This window comes from Saccopteryx leptura, chromosome 8 (genome assembly GCF_036850995.1).
Source record: "Saccopteryx leptura isolate mSacLep1 chromosome 8, mSacLep1_pri_phased_curated, whole genome shotgun sequence".
Classification (NCBI taxonomy): Eukaryota; Metazoa; Chordata; class Mammalia; order Chiroptera; family Emballonuridae; genus Saccopteryx; species Saccopteryx leptura.
In genome coordinates, this window is record NC_089510.1 from 34,593,400 (window position 1) to 34,620,449 (window position 27,050).

The 27,050-nt window shown below is 36.5% G+C and overlaps 1 protein-coding gene and 1 non-coding gene across 9 annotated transcripts in view; one reads left to right on the top strand and one right to left on the bottom strand.

The window, feature by feature from the left end:
• The window catches only part of CBLB (Cbl proto-oncogene B), a 234,404-nt gene that overhangs the window by 15,664 nt on the left and 191,690 nt on the right, over positions 1 to 27,050 (bottom strand). For 3 of the 8 annotated variants that reach the window (XM_066348058.1, XM_066348057.1, XM_066348056.1), the window contains exons 14-18: positions 18,118 to 18,264; positions 14,663 to 14,760; positions 14,416 to 14,547; positions 11,387 to 11,527; positions 802 to 921 (exon numbers count right to left, since the gene is read on the bottom strand). In XM_066348058.1, coding sequence (XP_066204155.1) covers positions 802 to 921; positions 11,387 to 11,527; positions 14,416 to 14,547; positions 14,663 to 14,760; positions 18,118 to 18,264 — 638 coding nt within the window. The remainder of the gene's footprint in view (positions 1 to 801; positions 922 to 11,386; positions 11,528 to 14,415; positions 14,548 to 14,662; positions 14,761 to 18,117; positions 18,265 to 27,050) is intronic. The other 5 variants (XM_066348061.1, XM_066348064.1, XM_066348060.1 and 2 more) reach the window with 3 other exon arrangements.
• On the top strand, positions 16,295 to 16,370 carry TRNAA-GGC (transfer RNA alanine (anticodon GGC)). The gene has a single exon. It is a non-coding gene; the product is annotated as a tRNA-Ala (tRNA).

The window sequence follows — 27,050 nt, forward strand, 5'->3', positions numbered from 1 at the left end:
CTAAAATCTTGCAAAGTCTAGAAGTAAATCGGTAAGAGAGCATGGATCAAATTTTGAAAAGGCTAATAAAATTCCATGCTCTTCTGGGTTTTATTTAAGTGATAAAACTTGGAAAAACCATAGAAGGTTTTCAGCATATCTCATGTGTGTCATCAAGTATATAAGAACTACTGCATTGATAATTCTCAGATTAGTCATTGTTTTGATTCAGAAATTATAGAATGTGGTTATTATTAATAACAAATCTTCTGTAAATTGATGTTTGAACTGAAGAACAAAAGCATTGTTCATATTGCTCAGAAATACAGGTTATGAGTATGGCCTTGAATTTACTAAAATGGCATATATGATATATCCTTCCATGTAAGGGCTGGCAGTGGAGCACTGCGTAGAAGCCCTGAATAAGCTATGAAAATGAACAGTTTGGTGCTAATATCAGTTCTAAAGAGATTTCTTCCATTAATGGAGAAATAAAGGAATGTGACATGACAATCTATACAGAGATTTCCCCTTTTCTCGTATCTGGTAAGGCAAAACGAAAGTTAGGGAATGAACAGATTTTGCATCAGAGAACATACTTGACTGACTGATCAAATATCTATAATATTAAGGCTTAATTTTTTTTTCTCTTTCATGAGGTAATTTTGTAGGCATTCCTGTAATAATACAAGCTTTATAAGCAATTGCAAAGGTGATAAAAATACTTTCTTAGGCGATACGGCTCATTAAATTATATAATGAATAAAAAGGTACTCCGAAAGCACTAAGTGCAAAGTGTTATTATCATATTAGCCAACTCACCTGAAGTTGAAGGGAGCTGGTCATAGTCCTGTGACGTTCTGTTGGATTTGACATTCTCACCTGGCAATCTCCTTGCAGGAGGCAAAGGAACTTGGCCAGTTGCTGGATCAAAAAAGGGATCTTAAAAATAGAGATAATTTTCGCATTAGAATGACTGTTTCTGCTAGTTGACTGAAGAAAAAATTCTAGAAATTCTCTGTAAAGACCCACGTTTTTGCAAATAAATTAGAAAACTAATTTCATGGCTGATATTAACAATATAAAATGTTTTTATCTGCCAGCATATTTTCTTTTTATTTATCAGTTGATCAAATATGCTCTTTCCATTTTTTCCTAGATAACAGAGACTACCAATTTTATATTTTACAGATCTTACTTAATTGTAAAACTGTTGATAAAACTGCTTCTGATTTTTATTTTCTGTCCCAATCTTTCCTGTACAATGAACAGAAACTGTTGTAAAAGTAAAAATAATAATAATAATAATAATAATAATAAGGCAGAGTGGTGTGTTTAAATTTTGCCTATAAGAGTATCTGAAATCAGTTAATCTCACTAAGTAATATGCAGTCTGTAAAATGGATCTCACATTTGCGATTTGTGGGGATTAAATGAATTTACCTGAAATCTCCTAAACATGTAAGGTGCTTTTTATAATAACTACATTGTGCATCCTATGTTAAAAAATCATTACTAACTCGCTCACTGAATAGTAAATTTAATTGTTAAAAGTTATACTTTTAGTAACGTTTAAATGTACAGTAAAATTTTTTTTAATTTTTTTTTTTTTTTTACTATCTTGGCAGTCAGAGAGGGAGTATCTGACATAGTAAAAAAATATAAATTGTGCTCTTGGTTCCTGAGATTATCATTAGAGAACAGAGAGGAAAGCAGAGAAAGGCCACGTGGAGGAGGCCAGGAGAAGCAGCCAAGATGGCGGAGTGTTGAGTGAGAAGCCAGTTTTGTGTAGAGTTTGTGCAGGGAGAAGGAAGGAGATGGGGAACAGAAGTGAATAAGGCTGGTGAGCTAGAAACCTTTGATTCTAGGAAACTTGGATAAGTCAGTAGCTTTGTGAGCACTGAATGTGAGTGGGTTTTGGAGCCCAGTGTGTGTTTTTACTTGCCCACCGGGTGCAAGCTAGAATTAAAGAAAATGGCCCACCAGTTCTTGGCTCCGTTGTTTCTTTACCGACTGTCCGAATCCAATGCGAACCTGCATGGGCCGGGCTGCTGTGATAGTGGCCCTGGCCACTGGCTTTACATGCTCACTTTGTTAAAGATGGCGCTGCCCACGTGGAGGCCGTTGCCCAGGTGATATTAATGTGTGTCTCTGTGGGCAGGCAGGATTCTTGTAGCCTGGGGCTTGGTTTTGGGATTAAGCCTTTCCCTCCCTTTTTGATGTGGGGTGGTACAATCCCATCATGCCTCAGATAAGTGACTTTGTATTAGAGACTTCCCTATTTTGTATATTGGATTAAAGGTTATGAATCTACACTATAAAATGGGGGCAGAACAGGAGCTTGCTCTCTTGGTTCCTGAGATTATCATGAGAGAAGAGAGAGCAGAGAGCAGAGAAAGGCCACGTGGAGGAGGCCAAGAGAAGCAGCCAAGATGGCGGAGTGTTGAGTGAGAAGCCAGAAAAAATAAATAAATAAATAAATAAATTGTGGAGAAATTAAAATTTATCTTATTCTAATAGTATTTATTCACTGGAACTTAAGGTAGAAAAGTAGATTTTAACAATGCTACAATATCAATTTGCTAGGACCATAAGCCTAACTGGTTTAAATCGGTAGGGTATAGGTTTAAAATCCACAGAATGGATTCCTCCGTTGAGGGGATGAACATTACACCTCTGTGATCTTGTGTTCACTGATAACTTACTTATCCAGCACTTCCATCCCAGGTTCTTCTGTTTTCCTCTCTCATGCTACTTACTTTTATGTCTGCCAGGGATGTCCAAAGCTGCTCTAAGTTCTTTTGAGGTCATGGACCTTATCTTATTCACTGTTTGAATTTTATCTCCTAACACAAATGCAGTACTAAGATCACTGCCCAGCAGTAGCCTGGACTTTGTAAGTATTTCCTTTTTAATTATAAAACGGAAATGCAGACAGATTGATTTTTCATAAATTCAAAATCAAACCCATAAATTTCACTAACTGACAAATTCATGAAAAAATATTAAAGACCTAATTATATTTGTTTTAACTTTCATTTAAGTTTTTCATTCACAATATGTAAGAGGTACTTAAAAAGGTAATGCATGCTGATTTATACCAATTTTTGATTAAATAATTTAAGTCAAGAATGAAGTCATTGGGCCCTGTACAAGTTGGCTCATCAGTAGAGTGTTGGCCCAGTCCTGGGTTTGATTCTGGGTCAGGAATGGCCTTGCCTCAGGTGCTAAAATAGCTTGGTTGCTTAGCAACGGAGCAACGGTCCTAGATGGACAGAGCATCGCCCTATAGGGGTCTTGCTGGGTAGACTGTGCTTGGGGCTCATGCAGGAGTCTTTCTCACTGCCTTCCCTCCAAGAAAGAAGTCATTAGTTATTATTTCCCCTGCTTGAGTACAATAATTATCTCCACCTTTGCTGGAGACTTTGACTTAACTAAGGCTACTTAACTTGTTTTCACTAATTTCAAGATTAAAATGAGTATTAGATTTTGAACTTTCAATATTTGAAGAATCAGTGGTTCAGTTTCATTAATTTTGTTGAAATATTTTTGGAAGATAAATCAAATCCCATGCAATAAATGTTAATCTTTGATTAGGAAGAGTAACCAAAGGAATCAAATATAGTAATTTCTGCATAAATTTAGAAATTTCTCCAGGATTTTGATTTATTCAGTAAAATTTACTTTCAAATCTTGTGCAAGAAAGATTATCTTTGAAAATACATACACTTTTTTATTTTGTTATGGTTAATTTGTAGGTTTTGCAGATGCACTTACGCTATTTCTAATCTTCCATTTATTTAAGGCTAAACATTAGATTCTGGGAACACTGCAGAGTCATAAATAGACTCTAAAATACTGTATTTTTTGCTCCATAAGATGCACCTGACAATAAGAATAGGTACACTTAGGGTTTTAAGGAGGAAAATAAGAAAAAATATATATTCTGAACCAAATGGTATGTTAAAGTATTTAATAAAATACTGTATTTTTTGCTTCATAAGACACACGGGCATTTCTCCTCCACTTTGGGGGGGGGGAGTGTGTCTTATGGAGTGAAAAATATGGTATACAGTTGTATGATATTGTTCTATTAAACTATTTTACTTAAAAAGTCACTAATTATATTAAAATATTATCATAAATAATAAAAAGATTTATAGTTCAGTTTTGAATCACTGCCGTGTTCTGTCATGCTCAGTGTGCTACTGGTCAGGTACTGGGTAAACTGGGCTTTTATAATAGCAGTTATAAAGTTGGAAGCATTCACGCTTTGATGGGAAAATATATACAACACAATTACTACAGAATACAGTACTGTCTCCTGATAAGGAAAAATTGAAAAGCAATAAAGACTTTAAAAATAACTCTTTAATAACTAATTATAATAAAATTTTATTTTCATGCTTAAGATTAAAACATATAAATTGAAAATACCACATTCAACGTACAACTATATAGTAATAAATATTTGATAAACAAATGAATAAATATGATGGGATTAATCTATAGAAAAAAGCAAAGTACTACTGCCTGTGATTTATAGTATATAATGCTAAATTTGAAATATAATACTTATTTTAAATATTACTAAGTAAAGTAATAGTTAAAAAAATACTAAGTAAAGACTAGAAAGAAAAGATTTACTAATTGTAAGAGTGGAAAAGATGTCTAGCAAAAATGGCAGAGTAGGTAAACACTGTGATCACCCCTTCCCACAACCACATCAAATTTACAACTAAATCATAAAACAACCATTGCTGAGAACAACTGAAATCTAGCTAAGCAGAAGTGTGTAACTTAGGAAATAAAGAAGCCAGGTGCCTGACCAGGTAGGGCACAGTGGACAGAGTGTTGAACTGGGATGCTGAATACCTAGGTTTGAAACCCCAAGGTCGCCAGCTTGGGTGTGGGCTCATCTGGTTTGAGCACAGCTCACCAGTTTAAACCCAAGGTTGCTGGCTTGAGCGTGGGCTCATTTGGTTTGAGCACAGCTCACCAGCTTGAACCCAAGGTTACTGGCTTGTGCAAGGGGTTACTCGGTCTGATGGAGCCCTCTGGTTAAGAAGGCACATATGAGAAAGCAATCAATGAACAACTAAGGTGCTGCAACAAAGAAATGATGCTTCTCATCTCTGTCCCTTCCTGTCTGTCCGACCCTCTCTCTGTCTCTGTCACACACACACACACAAAAGTCAGGTAGAGACAAGTAGGAGGAACAGAGATGCAGAATCTACATTCACAGTGTGGCATGTAAGAATCAATAGGGATATCTCAGCTGCAGAGGTGTCCTTGAGTAGCAAGGGGTCCCAGTCCCACACCAGGTTCCGCAAACCAATGTGCTAGTGCCAGGAAGAGGAGTCTCCATAATATCTAGCTGTAAAAACCAGCAGGGCTTACATGTGAGTGAAAAGGAGGGCTACTGAGAACTAGGTTCTGCAGGTCTGAAGCACAAACTCACAAACTCACTCATTCTGGGTGCCAGTGTAGCAGCAACAGCTCTAACAGTGCTAAGGACTTATGGGGAGAAATTAAATTGATGACTTCATGGCCAGGGCTGGATAAGAAGCGTTCAGGACAGCTCGGCCAGGGACAGAAGTGCTGGCAGGTGTCATTGTAGTTTTGTTGAGCGTTCCCCCAACCCAGCCATCCTGGCCAGGTGGATGACAAATCCGAGATCTTTATTAACCTTGCTAACACTATTTTCCCCACCCTGTTGATTCCCTGAGACCCTGTCTCATCCTACTAGCATGCCTGGCTGAACATTTTCCAGTGGTTCGTCCACACAAGCAGGCTGCCTCAGCTCATGCCACAGATTTTCCTAAAATTTCTCAAAGGTCCACAAATCCCAAACAATCAGTAAATATCTGACCTTAGTGTGCCCGGTACCTCTTGCTAAGTTACCACAAGACTGGCGTGATCAGTGACCAGTTTCAACTTGGCAATGTAACTCCCATCAGGTAGCTCCAAGCCTGACATAAGCAGTGGCCAGTCTTAGCTTGGAACACAGCATCAACTAACTGGCCACAAACAAGGCGTAAGTAACAGCTGGCTTCAACTCACCTTGCGGTGCACACCAAAGGTCCCAAGCCTAACACTAGTGGCTACCAGCCTTGGTTCATAAAATGGCCTCTCTCAAGAACCTCCATGCCCAGAAAAGTGTACACCAACCACCAATTGACTGCTTTGTAGCTTTAACCAGATGGTCCCACACTGGGAACAAGCAGTAAATGAAGCGACCTGCAATGTAGCCCCACCCAGTAGCTCCAGAACAAACACATTAATTGGCTGGTATCAGACCACACTAGAACACTACCCAACTACTTCACAAATGACAAACCTAAAAGCTAGACTTGGCTGGCACTAGAGACCCACCAAAGTGACTCCTGCTTTGTGAGGTCAGCCCCACACAACAGCTCATGTGCTATAGTCACAGTCAGCCCTCAGACCCAGTAATCCTGAGGGTCAAATCCACCCACTGACATGAAAACAGTAATCAAGGCTCAACTACAACCGGAAGAAACACAAAGCCCACACAAGGGACATCTCTGGAGCATCCAGCTCAGGTGACCAAAGAGATGGCACCACAAGGTCCCATAGGACAGCTACATAAAGCCACAAGGCAAAGATGGGAGATAAAGCAGATCTACCATAATACACAGAAACAAGCAAAAGGAGTCAGCCAAAATGAGGACACAAAAAACAGGTATAAAATAAAAGAACATGACAAAACTTTAGAAAAAGTACTAAATGAAATGGAGACAAGCAATCTAGCAGATGCAGAATTCCAAACACTGGTTTTATAAGGCGGTTTAATGAATGTAGGTGAAGAATAGAACTCAACTGTTGATAGATATATATTTATTGACATTTTATTATTCATATTTTTTTATCATTTTCTCTTCTTCTTAAAGAAGACTAGTAACTATGCATGGTGTCAGTGGGTAAAAGATTTATTGGGCCCGACCAGACGGTGGCACAGTGGATAGAGCATTGGACTGGAATGCAGAGGACCCAGGTTCAAGACCCCGAGGTCACCAGCTTGAGCACGGGCTCATCTGGTTTGAGCAAAGCTCACCAGCTTGAACCCAAGGTCATTGGCTTGAGCAAGGGGTTACTCTGTCTGCTGTAGCACCACAGTCAAGGAACATATGAGAAAGCAATCAATGAACAACTAAAGCACCACAACGAAAAATTGATGATTGATGCTTCTGATCTCTCTCCATTCCTGTCTCTCCCTATTTATCCCTTTCTCTGACTCTCTCTCTGTCTCTGTAAAAAAAAAAAAATTTATTGGGTTGATCACTTTTTAAATTATATAATGTCTAATGACTGGGGTGTTCACCTGAAACTATGTAATATAATATTGTATGACAACTGTAATTAAATAAAAATGATTAAAAAAAAGACAAATTCAGTAAGAACTTCAACAATGAGATAGAAAAGGTAAAAATATGATAAAAAACATATAAAAAGTATGAGTCAGAAATGAAGAATATCAAACCTGGCATCTGGAAGACAAGGGAGTATAAAACACCCAATCAGAACAGCAAAAAGAAAAAAAAATTATAAAATAAGGATGGTTCATGGGACCTCTGGGACACTATCAATTATAACAACATTTCCATCAAAGAGGTACCAGAAGAAGAGAAAGAGCAAGTGATTTAAAAACCTATTTGAATAACTAATGACCAAAAACTTCCCTAATCTAAAAATAGAGACAGACATACAAATCCAGGAAATACAGAGTCCCAAACAGATAAGCCTACAATTAGACAGATAAACCTTTAATTAAGACACATATTTAAAATGCCAAAGGTTAAAGACACATGAGAGTCTGAAAAGCAGTTATCGTATTTCCCCATGTATAAGATGCTCCCATGTATAAGATGCACCTTAAGTTTGGGGCCCGAAATTTGAAAAAAAAATGTATTACATAAACTTATTGAACTCAAGTTTTATTCACCATAAAATTCATACAACTTTTCATCACTGTCAAAACTCCCATCTATTAGCTTGTCCTCATCTGTGTCTGATGATGAATCACTGTCTTCATATATGGCCTTGTCCTCAGTTCCATCTATGGCATTTGAAATGCCACATTTCTTAAATGACTTGACAACAATCTCAATTTTAATATTATCCCATGATCTTTTCACCCAGGTACAAACTTCTCCTGTAGTTGCTTTCTTCACTCTTCCTGCTGGTGTCAAAATGTCCCCAAACAAGTAAAAAAATCTACAACAATGAGTGCAAAAGCAAGCACGAAGAAGCAGGAAATGCAAGTAAAATAATCTACAACCACTGCTTGGATAAAAGTAAAGTGGTTCCGGGGGAGGAGTAGTGGGAAAGGGAGCTGGAGGAGGGGAGTAAAGAGCGACAAATGGAAGGTTACGAAAACGACTGTGACTTGGGTGCCGAGTATACAACCCAATCAACAGTTCAAATGCTATAGAAGTGTTTCCCTGAAACCTATGTATTCTTATTGATCAATGTCACTCCGTTAAATTTAATTTTCTAAATAAAATTTTTAAAGAATGGTGAAGAACCACGGTTGCAAATCTTCTATTATACTTCTTTAGACAGAATACTGAATTAAATATTTTGCAAAATGATAGGCAAATGCTTATTTATGAGCAGAAAGAAACCTTCATAGTCTACCATATTATTATGTAAGAAGAATTACAATATTTCTTCTTAAAAGAACAAGAGTTAATGTATACAGTTTAGCCTGACCAGGAAGTGGCACAGTGGATAGAGCGTTGGACCGGGATGTGGAGGACTCAGGTTCGAGACCCCAAGGTTGCCAGCTTGAGCGCGGGCTCATCTGGTTTGAGCAAAGCTCACCAGTTTGGACCCAAGGTCGCTGGCTTGAGCAAGGGGTTACTCTGTCTGCTGTAGCCCCATGGTCAAGGCACATATGATAAAGCAATCAATGAACAAGCTGTTGCAACGAAAAACTGATGATTGATGCTTCTTATCTCTTTCTGTTCCAGTCTGTCTGTCCCTATCTATCCCTCTCTCTCTGTCTCTGTAAATAAATAAATAAATAAATAAATAAATAAATAAATAATAAATAAATAAAACTGAATAAAAACAGTCTTCTCAATGGATCTGGCAAGAGACTGGAAATCTGTCATGTTAATGATATGAAAGACTGGAAATGGAAAAGAAATGTTGCCATTTTTTTCTTAGAAATATTCATTGTCAAGGGATGTCAACACTGTTGTGAGTAGAATTAGGGATTTCCATGTATAAAAGGAGGTCAAGAGAGAGCCAGCCAGTGGGTTCAAATGACACTGCTCTGGTCCCGGGCTGGCCTCATCCCATAGGTCAAGGGTAACAGCTACTGTACTCCCTCACAGGCAAGCAAAACCAAAACCAAATCTATATATAAAATGAGACAATTTTTGCAACTTCATTTTATCTAATAAAAGGGGGTATTTTCATTTTGAAATACCATTTTTAGCAATTTTGAAAGCACTTTTATGAGTATTTTTACACAAAGTACAATGAACTATAAAATTATGATAAAGAAATAAAACCTTTACAATTAACTCGGTTTATAAAAATAGGGAAAAGAGTGTTATCTGAGTATAATGTTTTATTTCAGCAGAAAGAAAGTTAGTCTTAGGAAAGGTGAACTAAGATTCCGAGTGATTCTTTTTTTAAAAGTATGAGTTAAATTCCTTTTATAAAATGAAGATTAGAAAAAGTGTAAGTGAAAAAGCAAAATGTTGGTGCTTATATATAGCAATATAAATAAAAGCCTAAGCTATCCATGTTCTCTGCTTGGATTAGAAAGGTTATGACCCTTGCCCTTTGGAAGCACCCAATGAATTCATATGCTCTGTGGGCAGGGAGACTTCTTAACAGAACACCATTTTACACACCAAAAATTAAACTCAAAATTATTTCTAAAACCAAACAAAACAAAACTAGTTTTAGAAACCAAAGCTCTATGTTCCAAGGTACATGTCTATAATTTGTCTTATTCACAAATCACCTCAAACTTCGTAAATTATCAAACCAACTGGAAGAAAACTGAGAAAAATGAATGCTTGAGGTGAATGATAATGGTTAAGACTCTCAAGTCGTACAGGTGGCCAACGGCTAAACTGTGCTCTTTAACAGCTTTTTCATGATTTGTCTCCTACTAAATATAAAGCAATCGTAAGAAAGAAAAGCTGTATCCTATGGTCAACCAATACCAATCAAGGAGGCCAACTTTCAGAGCACAGATCCCCGTGTCACAACAGCACAGTTTGCAGGAAGTAGTTAATACACAACTGAACTTGTTTCCTGATAATTCTAATGGAGTGATGGTTCATTACGTCCCTTTATTTTATGTCTGCTCTGCACTTGAGTTTACGAAAAGGTGCATATTAATTTTTCCTTGAAGACCAATAATTTGAGTAGATATATTGAGACATTTAAAAATAAAAATGTACCAAAATATTAAATTGAAGATATTTCAGAAAAAGTTATCAATGCTATAACAATAAAATTTATCAAAATATTATGATTTTGAACAGAATTATGCTCCTAACGATAGGGTGTTGTGTGTGTGTGTGTGTGTGTATGTGTGTGTGTGTATGATTGCTAGTGCACCATATGTAACCTATTTCCTAGATTGTCTTTAGGACCACCTACCCAAGAATGCAGGAGAAATACTGAAATTTGACATTCCATACCCCTGAGGAGATGACAGGTGTCCAAGAAGCAATAAAGACCATGATTAGATCGGAATGCCATAGAGAAGAAATTTCGATTCCAGGAACTGGTCATCCTGCTTGATGACTAACAGCATGCTCCCTCCCCCCCCCATACTAACCTCACCTGAAAAAGTATATAATCAGTCCCTGCACCTGAGATTGTAAGGCAGGCTTTGCACTGTATGCCGCCTGTCTTCTTGGGTTGCTGACCATCATGATTAAAGACGCCTGTTTCCTCTCAGACCCAGTCTCTGCTTATTGGTTGTTGCAGCAGCGGGTAACCCGACCCCCGGACTGGTTGTAGTCTGATAACACTAAGATATATGTAATAAAAAATTTAAAACTTCTGAGAAAAAAAAATTACTGCACTCAGAATTGGAGTCAGAATCTAACTTTTCTCTCCATCACTACCAGCCCAATCACAGAACCCTTCTGGTTCTCAGAGATGTGTTTGTAACATACTGGTGTAATTTGGCCGGATAATCTCAACAGCACCATCTCTAAATTCTTTTATTCTTTATGTCTTTCACCAGTTTTGTAATCCTTTTGCAATTAAACCAACCACTGATAAACAAACCCAGCCAACTGCTATCTTCCCCACCATGGGTTTTTCTGCCAGGGAGATAAAAGCAGTAGGATCTAGAAATAAGTTTGCTCTGGGTGAAACGTTTCCCTTGGCTTTTCTCTCCTACCTGAAGGAAGAAGGAAAAGGTCCTGTCCTGAGGATGGCCGGCTGCTGGAGCCAGGAGGTTTTGAATGTTCGGTGAGACTGTGCCTGGCAGGAGGCGGGGGCGGCGGCAGGGACGGGGGTAAGACATCAAAGGCATCTTCACCTGCATTTAAAGAAAGGTCAGTATCAACAGCTGGACTTCATTATTTGAAACACAGTATCAGGCCAAAGTAAAGATTTGATTTCCTCTTGCTGCTTATAAAGAACTTTAGTGTTTATCCGGCCATTCACCAAGTTTGATAATGGGAATTAATTATTTTGTGGAAATTTAGAAAGCAGCAAACCAGATACACAAACACATATGTGTGTGCAAACTTTTTCTATCTCCAAGGACTTTCTACTAAAATAGCAGCATTTCAGGTTATGAAACAGCTTATGGTTCACCTGTAAACTATAATATTAAGACACTGGAATTTGAACTAAATATTATAAGCCACACCATCAAAACAGAATTCTTTGTATAACCACCTCTAATTAGAAAATCACACTATACACAAAAAATTTAATGTCACAGAATAGATTATCTTCTTAATTTATGGAAGCTATTGCTCCATATATGTCAGTGTCAAAATACACAGAAAATGTACCTATAGTAAAGAATATGATATTTTTCTATTTACAAGATATCTCTAAAGAGGAACAGTTAAATATAGAAATATATTTTGTGGCCTCAAAGCCAGTGACTTATATTTGCATATTTCCCAGTTTTATTAACTACAGAACACTGTAGCATGCTTTTGTTTATTTATTCTCTGTCACATACACTATTCTACTCATATTTGCCTTTATACTGATTCTTTAAAAAAATCAAAGAATTGCAGTTCATTTTTGTAAGCCGTCTTAAATATATACTTTATGAAACAGTATATAAATACCTCTCTATTCCAGTAATAAAAATTCAGTAACAATTTTAAAATGTATTTAAATTTTCTGAGAAACATAAAGAAAATCATTTCATCATTCACAAAGCTTGCCTTGCAAAAATACTGAAAATATTTTCTGTAATAATCATAAATATTTTTCTAACTTAAAATATTTGAAGGTACAGGAGAAGTAGTTCTGTTACTATTCCAACCTATTTTTATTCATTCAAACGCTTTTCAGCTGCTAAATGTCAGGCACCATGCTAGACACACAGGTAGTGTGAAGATCAAAATCACAGGGCCCTGACCCAAGGAGCTTAGATTCCACAAGGAGATCCAAGAAGAATTCACAAATGATTCAAGATCAAAGTCCACAGGTTCATTTTAAGAGGGAAGAGAAATGGATAAAGTAGTATTTATCAAGAACAGGAAGGTGTGGGGTACAGTGGCTCAAAATATTTGTTCATCAATGTGAGGATAGTGTCTTCTAGACGGTAAGCAGTATAAATAAAGTATGAGATGTAAATGAGGAAGGTGGAGTTAAAAAGATAGGCTGGAACATTTATCTATATTCTCCAATATGGTAGTTACCATGAACATTTCGCTATTTAGTTTAAAATTAATGAAGATTCCATTCCACCATCACACATGTGAATAGATCTCTTATATCACTACACATAGTGCTACTGGACAGTGCTGATCAAGATTCTGAACTCTGTAATAGGTCAAAAATCAGTGTATAGGAAGAAGAATTATGTAAAGAAGGAATTATGAGGCTCTTCTAACTCATGTAGATGAGATTAAGACACTGATCTACAGAAAGAACAGGAGTGGTTTCATGTGTAAAACAAACAAAATTGGAGAGCAAAAAACACTGCAATGGTCTACTTGGAAACACTAGTTGACAGTGTTTGAGAAAAAACAACAACTAAAGGTTCATTTCACATTTCTGGTGGTTTAATAATTCAGATAACTTATAAATGAACCTTCACCATACATTATTTTATATTATAATGACTTGTTACTGTGAATCCTTAAAGTGTGTGAAGATTCTAAATGTCTTCCTCTAAAAAAAGGATAAGAAGCTTCACACCTAAAATTAATTAAATAAATGCAGACAGCCAACTTTAACATACATACACACCTGTGCGTACCTTCATACATGTACACATACCAAACACACAATACTGTACTTCTTCACATTAAAATTTTAAAGAAATTCAGATTCTTTGGATGTGTTTCTAACAATTCTTTGCAATAATTACAAGACAGAAATTAATGTCAGCTCTCTAAAATAAGTTGTATAATTTTCCATAATGTGACTAGCTAAGTAGAAGTGGGTCATTTTATGCTGAAAGAAACAAGAAACAGTGCAGGCCCTGGCCGGTTGGCTCAGCGGTAGAGCGTCGGCCTGGTGTGCAGGAGTCCCGGGTTCGATTCCCGGCCAGGGCACACAGGAGAAGCGCCCATCTGCTTCTCCACCCCTCCCCCTCTCCTTCCTCTCTGTCTCTCTCTTCCCCTCCCGCAGCCGAGGCTCCATTGGAGCAAAGATGGCCCGGGCGCTGGGGATGGCTCCTTGGCCTCTGCCTCAGGGGCTAGAATGGCTCTGGATGCAACAGAGTGACACCCCAGAGGGGCAGAACATCGCCCCCTGGTGGGCATGCCGGGTGGATCCCGGTCGGGCGCATGTGGGAGTCTGTCTGACTGCCTCCCGTTTCCAGCTTCGGAAAAATGAAAAAAAAAAAAAAAGAAAGAAAGAAACAGTACATATTTATTAAGAACTGTACTGAAAGAAATTCAGTACAGATGAACATTTCAAATCTCCTAGAACGCAAGTCCCTGAACAATGCCCCCATGTATTTCTTTTTGTAGACTACATTCAGCACAAGATACAACTTTCTAAAATCCTGAAGTTGGCCAGCTATTTACACCATTAACTTCAATCATCTAAATGGAATAATGGTCACATGAACTCGAAAGCCACCATCACCTGAAGAATCCATTTGAATTCAGAAAAATTAATAACCTAGTGAGTTTGCATTACATTGAACTTTGATTTCTGAGAATCCAGGTATTTGGTAAAAGAAGAGGCAGGGTGGCTCATTTGAAATTTTTTAAAGGTTTCAACCTAATGGAGGGATGAGGAGATCATAATCAGAGGGCGTCCTGTTGAGTGAAGAACCATGCTTTGGATTGTCCCGAGTTGGAGGCCTGGCAGGCGGTAATGGCACTGGATCAGAGGCTGAATCAAAAACATCTCCTAGAGGATAACACAAAATCTTAATGTATTTTCAGTTCAGCAATGGCATGGAATTTTGCCTTTAAATTCTGACCATTAAGATGTCGAACACAAAGAGAATATGTATTATACATACCCTTTAAATATATGGCTAACTCAGGGCTGTTTGATTTCTTCATCTCGGAAGATGTAGCAACTGTTCCATTCAATATACAATGACCATTATCATAAGACCTAAAGCGGAGACCAGAGGATAAAAACCATAAGGACAATCACTCTCGGTTTAAAATGCATTTGGGAGGGTGATGGAAATTAGCAACCCAGATCATATAATAAAGTTTAAAATTACATAGAATTCATTTGCTTTTTTGGAAAAAGTACAAGTAATATTATCTAGATACTATTACTCAAATATTTTCACAAAGCAGAAGTACTAAACCCATCAAATACAATCTCTCTTTAAAGTGAAACCAATATTACAATGGTCACAAAAATTGTTGCTACTCTAAAAACATCTTTGAAATTAACATATTTTGAAAGTGTTCTCTAATAATACTTTGACAAATTTTTGAAGAAAAAATATAATAAAGCAAAAATGTTAACAGTCCTAGTGATTTCATCATAAGTTGATCATATTTAACATTATATTTTTATTTCTGTAACTTATGCTTTCCTTACAATTAAATTAGAGACCATCAAAGATAGAGAATTACTAAATGATCAGTAATTCCATTAAAATTCTGATAGGCATAATTCAAAGACCTAGAGTCTACAGTATAATTTTACTGCTGCCATGAACAAAATGTTGGTACTTCTGATAACTATATACAAAAATGACTTTATCAAAAATCTTGGGTATACAACAAATACTTCGATCTTGTTGTCTATAAAGAATACTACTTACTAAATGGTATTTTTGTTGAAATCATACTTATAAACACAACGAATAAAATTGGGGCATGGGAAGATAGCAGGAAGAGAAGATACAGAGCATATTTTGTCTTAAGAATATAACTGGGAAACCACGAACCCTCTGCTCACCAAGTTATTCTGCTCACAGAGGGCTATGTAGAAAGAAGAGTGTACATTTTACTTTTCTCTGATTTACTCGGAATTCTTGGGGCAACGTAGAAGCACATACATAATGGAGAAGACAGCAGCTATTTGAATAGTTATTGCAAGAGTGCTTCATCTGAAATTCATTGCCCTTCTCATTCTCTCTGGCGGCCATGTCTCTTCAAGAGGCCAGGGATGGTTCATTTAAAAATAGTTATCATGTATTGAGTGTTCAAAATAATGATGAATTTTTACTGAAACTGAATTATTCATCTACTGTATAACTTTTTCCACATATTGACAATTTACTCCTCCTGATGTTCCAAAGGGTAGGAGGGGAAAAGAGGGGAAGGAGTTGTTTAAGCTTAAAGAGCTTAAACAAAAGAAGATACTTCATCTCCAGCTTTCAAGAACAAATTAGATTTTAAAAAAATGCACTCTAATTAAGTTTATATATCATCAACATTTAGTCCTTTTCTACAACAGTACAAAGATGGTAATGGTGATGATAATTCTAATTTATTTTCTGGATTTGGGAGGCCTGCCATCAGACAACTTATCTAATATAATGTGACAATTAGAATTTAAAGTCTTATAATTATAACCCTCATTTCAGCAGCAATGAAAAATTAGATACCATGTGGACGTAAGAAGCTCATCTTATTTCAGTTTTTACAAATTACTACACATTTTTAAGAGTCAAAGGAAATAAGCCCTGGCCAGTTGGCTCAGTGGTAGAGCGTCGGCCTGGCATGCGGAAGTCCCGGGTTCGATTCCCGGCCAGGGCACACAGGAGAAGTGCCCATCTGCTTCTCCACCACTTCTCCTCTCCTTCCTCTCTGTCTCTCTCTTCCCCTCCTGCAGCCAAGACTCCATTGGAGCAAAGATGGCCCGGGCGCTGGGGACGGCTCCGTGGCCTCTGCCTCAGGCGCTAGAGTGGCTCTGGTTGCAACAGAGTGACACCCCAGATGGGCAGAGCATTGCCCCCTGGTGGGCATGCCGGGTGGATCCCGGTCGGGTGCATGCAGGAGTCTGTCTGACTGCCTCCCCGTTTCCAGCTTCAGAAAAAAAAAAAAGAGTCAGAGGAAATAAATTTTGTAACAATTTGTATTTGATGTAAAGAAAGAACGTTTTTCTCTCTGAAGAGTAGTAGACATTTGGTTCTTCTGAGACAAAAAACTGCATCTTAGGTATTGCTTTGTCTTCTGAAGAATACCATGTTATCAACAAATGTCTTAAATACCAGCAATTAGCAAGAAATAGATTGGTTCTTGCTTTGAAATACTAAGCCCTGGACTTCAGAATGTTAATACTCCTGGTGAATAATTTTGTAATGTTGAATTCTAACCAGGATCACCCATGCAGGAAGAAAGGTATCTGTTTAAAATGAAGATTTGCTTCTCTTTTCCAAGCACTGCATTTTCTATCTCTGTACAATACTTGAAGAAGGGCATTAAAAGACTTTTCAGATTTTTCATCTGAAAAGGCAACATTCCACACATAAAATGCTTTTTGTTGACTGACTTGACCTCAAAAAGAAATGGTACACCAAGTAAAGATGACATAGATGAGTGAACTATCCAAAAGCTCTATCTCTCAATCAAGAGATACCGTAAGGCAAAAAGCTGGGCCACCCGACTAGCTGAACCCTATTCTATGTTCTCAGTGTAGCTCCAGGGATGTTATTATACAAAGAAAACTGGAGATCAGAAAATAAGATTTCACTTACTGAGTAAATTCATATGTCAGTCGTTTAAAATAAACAGAATCACCCTTCTTTCTAAAGACAAACTAATATTTCAATGTACACCAAATTTTAGTAACTCATATACCTCACCGGAGCTGCTATTTCAAAGATCAAGGATGTCTCCATTACAGTGAAAAGAACTGACAAGAAAAAAACCCAAACTGAAAACAGTACCAAAAGCTTTTCTTCACATTCTTATTTGATCCAAGCAAAAGTAAATAGATTGTACAAGATAAAAAAAACAGTTAAGAGAAATAATTTTAGGTTTTTTTTTTCTTTTTCTTCAAGATCTGAGTAGAAGGAGGTAGCACATCAATACGGGAAATGAATATAAATATTACTAATCTTTACATCAGGAAGAAAAAGTCTAAGGTTGGCTGGTATAATACCTTAGTTTTTAAGTCCTAATTGTTCTTCATGAGAGTGTACTTAGAACTGATAAAATGACTTGAAAATAGCTTATTGAAAATTCATGAATGAATGAACACTATAACTTATAGCAAAGTTTTATCAGAGTATAATTTGTTTTTTGGGAGAGAGGGAGCAACAAATATCCCATTAAGACTCAGTAGCCAACTAATTTAGTCAAATGACTTCCTGAAAAAATCTGCATCTTTAGTTTTCTCTGAAAGTAATGCAGAAAACACTATATAGAAAGAAAAAAAGTCTGGAGCAAGAAATCAAGGATTTTTAATAAACAGATAGGATTTAATTGATTAAAAACAAACACTATAAATGATAATGTTTATGCAGACAAGAGGTGATTAAAAAGCCACCCACATTCTTACCTCAGAGGAGGTTTTACATTATGACAATGAGATGGTTGTGAATTCAGGGAAACAGGATGGGATGAAGGAATCTTATATTCATCGTCATCTTCCTCTACTGGGTCTCTTGTTTTCTCTGAAAGAGAATTTGCTAATGGACCAGTACACCTACCAGAGGGGGAAAAAAATCCAGTCTAGTATAAGCATAGTACTTTAGTACAGGTAAACTTAAAATGCAACATATTCAAATTAAAGTAGCTACTTTGTCATGAGTGTTCATTTTTCAATTACAGGGTAACATCAGAAGAGTTGTTCTCATGCTAAATACAAATGAAAAGAATTTTCGATCTTTTGTTTAGACTCTATTGATGAAATCAAATTGTTATAATTTAAACTGCACAGTACAAAAAAACCAGTAACCTGTCAAGTATAATTATCTTGAGTTGTAAGAGAAAATGCATAAAATTATTCAAACCAAAGCTACCAAAATATTAACATTTTGTTCCAATTTGACTTAAATGGGTAAATTCAGACGATATATACATATGCATGGTAGTTTATGTTAATGAGGTTCTTATAGAAAGGCCAAACTTCCTGTCTCTTGTGAATACTACCTGTAGTGAAAAAGACAACCAGTTTAAACAATTCTTCCACTTGTGAAGTCACAATTCAAATTGTTATTTTTTTTCTTTCCAAAAACAAGAAAGAACTAAAAATGACTGAAACAATTAGAAGTAGATAATGAGAACTAATTAAGTTATTGAGGTACAGTATATTATTTTTCTGGCTTAAATTCCCTGGCTAAATAAGCAAAGAATGAAAATGGATAAGACAATCACCTAACACCAAACGAAAGTTCAAGCATTTTACCCATCCATGACAGCAAATAAGTAACATAAAGCCATACAAACACAGACCTACTGTTTGCCAGTTCTGTTACTGGAATCAAACCCTTGCTGACGCTGAGAGAAAAACACCAAATTAAAAACTCACAAACCAATCCTGATCCACATTAGGACAGCCAACTGGTGGGCAAAGCAATGGAGGTAGATATAGATCCTAAGCTTTTTGTTTATCATCATGAACCTCACTCAAGGCAAACCTAGTCCATCAAACTTAAAAAAAAAATTGTGACTGCAATTTTGAAGCACCTTCTGTAGAGGGAGCAAGAGGCCTTTGGTCTATCAGCCATCAAGTAAGCCAGACCTAACTTCTTCATTTTGATATCTTCTCACTAGTTAGAATGCAAACAATTTTAAGGGCTCTTTTTTTTTTGGTGCCCGTTACAAAAGGACACTTCCAAAAAACAAGGTTTTCAAGTTTCAATCATATAACTGGGTCTCTAGAAAGTTCAGAGATGAAATAAATTTTCTTCTTAAATTTTTCAAAAGTATACTTTTACCCATCTTTGGAGATTTTTCAATACCAATTTTGACTTCCTGTTTGTTTGAGGGACCTTGGCATTCAAATGACAGTTCATAGTGCGATGAAAGCACAAAAATGCAGTGATAAGGTTCACTGTCAATGCCCAGAGCATAAACTAATCCCTTATTAATAAATGAAGGATTTTCTATTCTGTGGTGTAACCTTGGAAGATGTATATTCCAAATGAAGGTTGGAAACAATATGGACTGCAAAATAATGACTTACTTAGAGGAGGACTTCAAACATTACCTTTCCACACACATTTATAACATGACTATATAAACTTAGCTAACTCAAGGACCAGAATGGGTATTACTAGCAAATAAAATGAGAAAAATATATATCCTTTCTCTGATGTATTTTCATTCATAATAATGAAACATTATTTCCTATGCAATTCAAATATATACTGTCTATTAAAAAGAGACCTATTGACCAAAAATTCAACAACCAAATTGTCAGAAAATTTCTACTATCTGCCTGTTGCAGGTTACTTCCAAAGATTTAAAGTTTATAGAGAAGCACTAAATGATGAGACCAAAAAAGATAATTTTTGAAATCACATCTGTTGTGGCTGACTCTGTATTTTCTCTTCAATGACAAACGATTTCATTTGGGTAACTTTCGCCTACTCTTCCTTTCCCTTCGCTACAAAGCTACAGAGGGAGTATTCCTGAAGGAAATAAAAACAAAGGGAAGGGTAGGCAAACGATGGGCTGGGGTATACAGGAAATCTCTAAAACTTCTTTTCAATTGGGCTCTGACTCAAAAACTGATATAAAAAATGAAGTCTTTTTTTTTTTTTTTTTTTGTATTTTTCCGAAGCTGGAGCGGGGAGAGACAGTCGAGACAGTCAGACAGACTCCCGCATGCGCCCGACTGGGATCCACCCGGCACGCCCACCAGGGGGGGACGCTCTGCCCCTCCGGGGCATGGCTCTATTGCGACCAGAGCCACTCTAGCGCCTGGGGCAGAGGCCAAGGAGCCATCCCCAGCGCCCGGGCCATCTTTGCTCCAATGGAGCCTCGCTGCAGGAGAGGAAGAGAGAGAGAGGAAGGAGGGGGGGTGTGTGTGTGTGGAGAAACAGATGGGTACTTCTCCTGTGTGCCCTGGCCGAAAAATAAAGTCTTAATAAAAAAAAATATAATGGAAGGGGAAGATACAATTAAGATAAAGAAGAGGTGTACAAAATACCAAAAGAGAAATCTCAATTCGTGCAAACAGTTACAATATGCACAATTATATCTGGGATCTTTTTTCTCTTCTTTAACTTATTCAAGAAGCAGGTTCAATTTAAGTTACAATTAATAAGTTGTAAAATAATTAGTTTAAGAATTTTAATTAGCAATCATGTATATTTCTTTTGGCAGTGGAGAAAATATCTAACTTTGGGACATGGGAAAATTTTCAGTCACTTATTTGGCTTATTAAAATTTTTCAGGATAGCAGAAGAATAAAATAAAGCAAATTATATTTGGCTTGTTCCAAATTAAAGCTGCCAACTAAACGACCCTACTATTTATACTTATTACTTCATTTTCTTTATATTATCATTGTGTATCCACAGAGTGGTCTGCACTGTGGCTGTCATCATGAGTTAATACGCTGGTAATGCACAAAGACACATCCTCTCAAAGATGTACAGTCATCCTCACTGCAACCTGCACCTCTTGTAAAATGCATGGTGTGTTATTTGAGCCTTCAGTGAGTAATAACAGTCCATTTTCTTCATGTGCACACTGGAAAGAAACATTGACTATAGGATCCAACAGTGTTCTTAATTAGTGATGTTTACATTTTGAAACTGAAGGCTCACAGGAGTATTCCTCTGTAACATTCTATATTCCTGGTGTGAGGCATACAGGGTGGGACAGAAGTAGTTTTATAGTTGTGAGTATGCGAAACATAGAGTCTATTCTGGTATTATTATTTATTAATGTATTATTTTCCATATGAACAACTGTAAATCCACCCTGTAAAATAAGAAGGGTAACTTTCTATACATCCTGTTGGCTTGACCTATATAACGTATTTCTAACATTATCCTACCAAGTTATTTTCTTTCATTCATTTGAGGAAACTTTTTTAAAAAACTTTTTATTGAATTTATTGGGGGTGGTATTGAATAATAAAATTATATAGGTTTCAGATATACAATTCTATAATATGATACATCATCTCTATATTGAACTGTGTGTTCACCACCCCAAGTCAAGTCTCCTTCCATCACCATTCATCCCCTTTTCCCTCTTCTACCTCCCCCACAACCCCTTTCCTCTTGTAATCACCGAACACAGACAACAGTATGGTCATTTGAGCATTTCTAAATACCTCAATTAGTCCACACACTTTTCTAAAAAAAAAAAAAAAAAAAAAAAAAAAAAGCAAAGTAGAAACATCCATCCTTATTTTCTTTATGTGAACCCCCTGTGACGCTGCCCCATGAAACAAATTTAGTTTTTATCATATGCATTTAATATATGTTTGTCCATTGGCATTATATTTTTTATATATTCATCTATGTGTCTCTTCTATTTCTGTCTTGAATTGAAAAATGCTTAATGGTAGACTCTGAGTCAACAAAATAACTGCCATGGTATGTGTTCAGGGGAGTATTCACAAACTCTTAGAGGAACATAATGATTGGTTATTAAAGAAATATATGACCAAACTGTTAAGGGTAAGAGAACAATCATTTTCAGGATCCTTTAATAATCTATAATAGCATTTTAAATATGATATTTTGCTTGTTCTCAACATGTAAGAATCTTTATTTAAGAATATCTAAGGTGGTCCTGGCAGGTTGACTCAGTGGATAGAGTGTTGGCCTGGTGTATGGACATCCTGGGTTTGATTCCTAGTCAGGGCACACAAGAGCTCAACAGAAGTGACCATCTGCTTCTCTCCCCCTTCTATCCCTCTTCCCCTTCCATAGCCAATGGCTTGATTTGTTTGAATGTTGGCCAGCTGCTGGGGATAGCTTGATTGATCCAAGCATATTAGCCTCAGGTGCTAAAAATAGCTCAGTTAGTTTGAGCTTGGCCCCAGGGTTTGAGACAGGGTTTGCTGGGTAGATCCCAGTTGGGGCACATGAGGGAGTTCTGTCTATCTTGCCTCTTCTCACTTAAAAAAAAAGTATCTGAAGACAAGGTTTTAAAACATCTTCCATTAAAACCAAATCTTTAAAGACTATAATGTGCATCAGTCCATAGTTTTTTGTAACTATATCAATCCTAGCAGAGAAAATGTCTAACTCAGAGAAATCATAGCCCAGAGAAGTGGTAACACAAAACATAGCTGTATTTGAAATGATGACTGTACACGTGCCACATGTAAGACACTTCCCAACATATCAGAGTAAAGTTTACAATAAACATACTAATTTTGAGGGTTCTTTCATGACATCAAGGAAAGTCAATGTGGTATATTTTTAGGTTTTGTATGTTTTATTTATAAGACTTTTTATGGACTTGTTTTTAAATTGGAGAAACAAATTTCAAGTTACATTCTTAAATTAATTTATTCAGGACCAATATTACTTCAACACTGTTAGGGGTCTTCTTTAGCAATCAAAAAGATATTATACAACTTGTACCTTTTTTGAGAATCTAATTTTCCAATACATGTTGAACAATAAAGACTTTATGATGATATTCAAGTGGCATTATTTGCAATAACCAAAAAATGAAAACAACCCCCAATGTTCCTCAGTGGAAGTGTGTTTTAAAATGGAATACTTAATCTGAGCACTAAAAGTAACAAGCTATTGATACACTCAACAACATGGATAAATCTCAAATGCTTTATGCTAACTAGAAAAAAAGGAAGACTTAAACATCTATAAACTATATGATTATATTTACATCTATAAACTATATGATTATACTTATATAACCTTCTGGAAAAAGCAAAACTATATGGACATAAATTGTAATTTCCGGGGTTTGGGGTGAGAAGAGAAATTCACACAAGACGTAGGAGGACTGTTTCTGAGTGATGAATTGTTCTATATCTTGATTGAGGTGGTGATTACATGACTATGCATTTGATAAAACTTTATATTAAACAAGGTGAGCTTTACTGTATAAATATATAAATTATGCTTTAATTTAACAACTGGAAGAATTTTATTTTGCAAAATTTAACTCATTTAAGATATTGCCCATAAGCATCTTTCACAAACAAATATGCTTAATATTTTAGTGGTCTTCAAAACTTTATTTAATTCTATATGATCCTATGTAGAAATGTTAATGGATACATAAATGCTTGAATGTGGTGGAATATGTGAAGATGCCCCCACTTAATATGAAAATAAAATCATTTTAAACCTATACATTTTCTATTAATGGGTCAATATGTTCCTGGAGGGATGGAGACTATATGGTAGATTACACCTGTGTGGAAAAAAAAGAGCCAGTATAAGGCGTATAATTTAGACTGTATCTTTAAATAGTATCAAGTGGTTCACATGATGGTCTAAGGCTACCTAATTATTTGTGACTATAAAATACAAGTAACAGATTTGTCAGACTACTGGGATTAATGTTAATATCAGTTCCCATCGTAGTCAGAGAAAATGGAAGATTAGTGGAATTAGTGGCATTCCTCCACCCTGATTATAGCCATCCTCCAAATGTCATTCCCTACAAAAGGGAAAGAGATTACAATTCTATCTGAAATGAGAAATTATAATACCAAAACAAACAGGAGAAAAATAATGCCCATAATACTTATTTTGTACTCTTTCCATACACTATTGCTCTTTTTGTTGAGGCTGGTTTAAATGATATGCTTACAGCCCTCAATTATTTTCATTCATTTGTCAACAAGTAGGTTCGAGCGATTCACCCATAAATCACGAGAAAACCTATGCTAGCATAGTCAAGCTGCTTTGCAGGAAATTTAAAGAAAACTTAATTTTTTTCTGCATGATTATAGTCATCTATAAATTAAGTCTGAGTTTCAAATACTGAATCACATCAATGGATCCAAACCAAATGGACAAACTGAAAAGACGGACCCATTCCACACCATGTCCTGTATATGCTGTCAATAGTATTTACACAGGACTGCCATCTTTGATAATAGTACATCTTTTCATTTACCAAAGGCAAAATAATAAACAAAAATAGTGCATCATCTTAGCAAGTCTTTAAAAGGTTTTAGGGTAATAGAGAGAAAGCTGGTTCAAGGGCAAACAGAAAAGCAACAGTGTTCATTTTCTAGGATTCACCAGGGTTAATAAAATAGTCTTAATTACAGCTTTACATTCCTGTAAAAGAGTTTTCTACCATATTATATTTAAATCAGTGATACTAATTTCTTATTGAACATAAGTTGGATTAATGTAAAACTGTAGAACACATTGCCACATGAATAAGAATGGAAAACGTTTTCCTCCTCATTTGACATTAAGCATGAGAAACATAGCCTGGTATGCTCCATAAACAAGATGACAAATGTCCATCAGGCTCATTACCTTTAAGTTTTTAAAAACTACAATGCGGTATTTGTTTTAATAGCTTCGTGATTTAGCTTTTTCTTTTCTTTTTCTGTCTATTCACTCACTATTGAAAAACAAAGCACAATAAAACAAAAACTTTACTCTCTACAATGAATTTGCTCATCATTTCAGTCAAATTGGTCTAACTGTACAATTGACACTTCCCTATGCATGGACCATTGTAACCACTACTTAAAGACAACCACAGTCCCAGGCATGCACACACACCCACGTATGGATCTCTCGGATAACTCTCACTAGAGGCGGCAATGGTTGAGGATGTATTCACAAATAGACTTTTCTAATTTCTACACAGCAATTTGGTTTATAAAAGGAAATTACGGTAATAACCAGTAACAGATATTGTTAACTAAAATTTTGCTACACAGAAATGTCGTAAATATGTTTTCTACAAATATCAACATTTCTGGGGTAAACGGTATATACTATAGTTAGATTGAAGGTAATACTTTAACTATATAAGTTCCTACATTGTTAAAAATCTCACTGGATTACATTCATATGTCTAATAAGGTAACCAATTTACTAAATTTGGTACAGGCCACATAGAAATGAATTCATCAGCTTTAGATATCACCTACTGAAACTTTTCCCTGCCAGGCACTTTCATGTTTTAGGCATTTGGTGATGTGCCCTACCACAAACCTTGGCTCCTTGGTCGGCAAACCGCAGCTCGCAAGCCACATGCAGCTCTTTGGCCCCTTGAGTGTTTAGCAAAGGCCAGCTTAGGAGTCCCCTAATTAAGTTAATAACAATGTACCTACTTATATAGTTTAAGTTTAAAAAAATTGGCTCTCAAAAGAAATTACAATCGTTGTACTGTTGATATTTGGCTCTGTTGACTAATGAGTTTGCCGACCACAGCCTTAGCACATGTAGGTTGGAATTACTATGCGGCAGAAGGCAATAGTAAACCACTTCTGCATTTTCTTTCTTAATCTTTTTCTCTTCTTTTCTTACCCTGAAACCCTAAGATGAGACACTCATTCATAGTAGCTTTGGAGTTGGAGCCAATTTGATGGCTCATAACAACTGAAATATTTACCTGAATACAATATACATTTTAAAGCTTAGATGCCAACTATACCCTCAACATCTGTATTTGGATGCAAGGTCTAACAGGCACCCCAAACTCAACAGATCCCTAAGTTGTAATTTTATCACCACTGCCCCCTTCTCACACATGCTCCTTCTCAGATCTTCCTCACGTTGGTAAACAGCATCAACCACTGACTCAGTTTTTTTTTTTTTAAGCCAAAAACCTATATAATTGTCATCACTATTATGCCTAACAGACATTCAATTTCTTAAGGTATTGCTGGATCAAAATACAACCCAAAGCTGACCGTGTAACTCCCTCAGCATCGTTCCAGCCAATGCCCAGGCCTTCTCTTACTGGTCTACCACATCAGACGACTGCACGTCTCCACTGGTCTCCCTGCTTCCACTTCTGCTTTCCTACAGACAATTCTCCACATGGCAGCCGGGGAAACGCTTTAAAAACACAAACTAGCAACATATCATCATGCTGATCAAAACCTTCCGATGGCTCCTAAAACTAAACAAATCAAAGTTCTTAAAGGCAGTAGACAATTTAGCTCCTGCACACCTTATTCAATGCCAGACACATTGCCCTCTTGCTTTTCTTCAAAAACTCACTCGCCTCCTTGTTTTAACTGGAGTCCTGTTCATGCTCGTCACCCAGACAACCTCATGGTTTTCTCCCTTACCTCTTTTCAGGTTTCTGTTAAAATATTACCTTTCCTGATGAGCTCATTTAGAGAACTATAAACCTCGCGGTCACGGCTTAACCCCTTCGCTGCTTTACTTTTTCTCATAGCATTTACCACCACCTGACAGTATATCATCGTCATTGGCTTTCTTTCTGTTCTCCAAAACTACAGCACCAGTTCCAATGAGGATGGGGGTTTTATCTTGTTCACACTAAATCATCAGTCAGTACATGAAACTGAATGAAAATAGGATAGTGAGCCAAAATTTG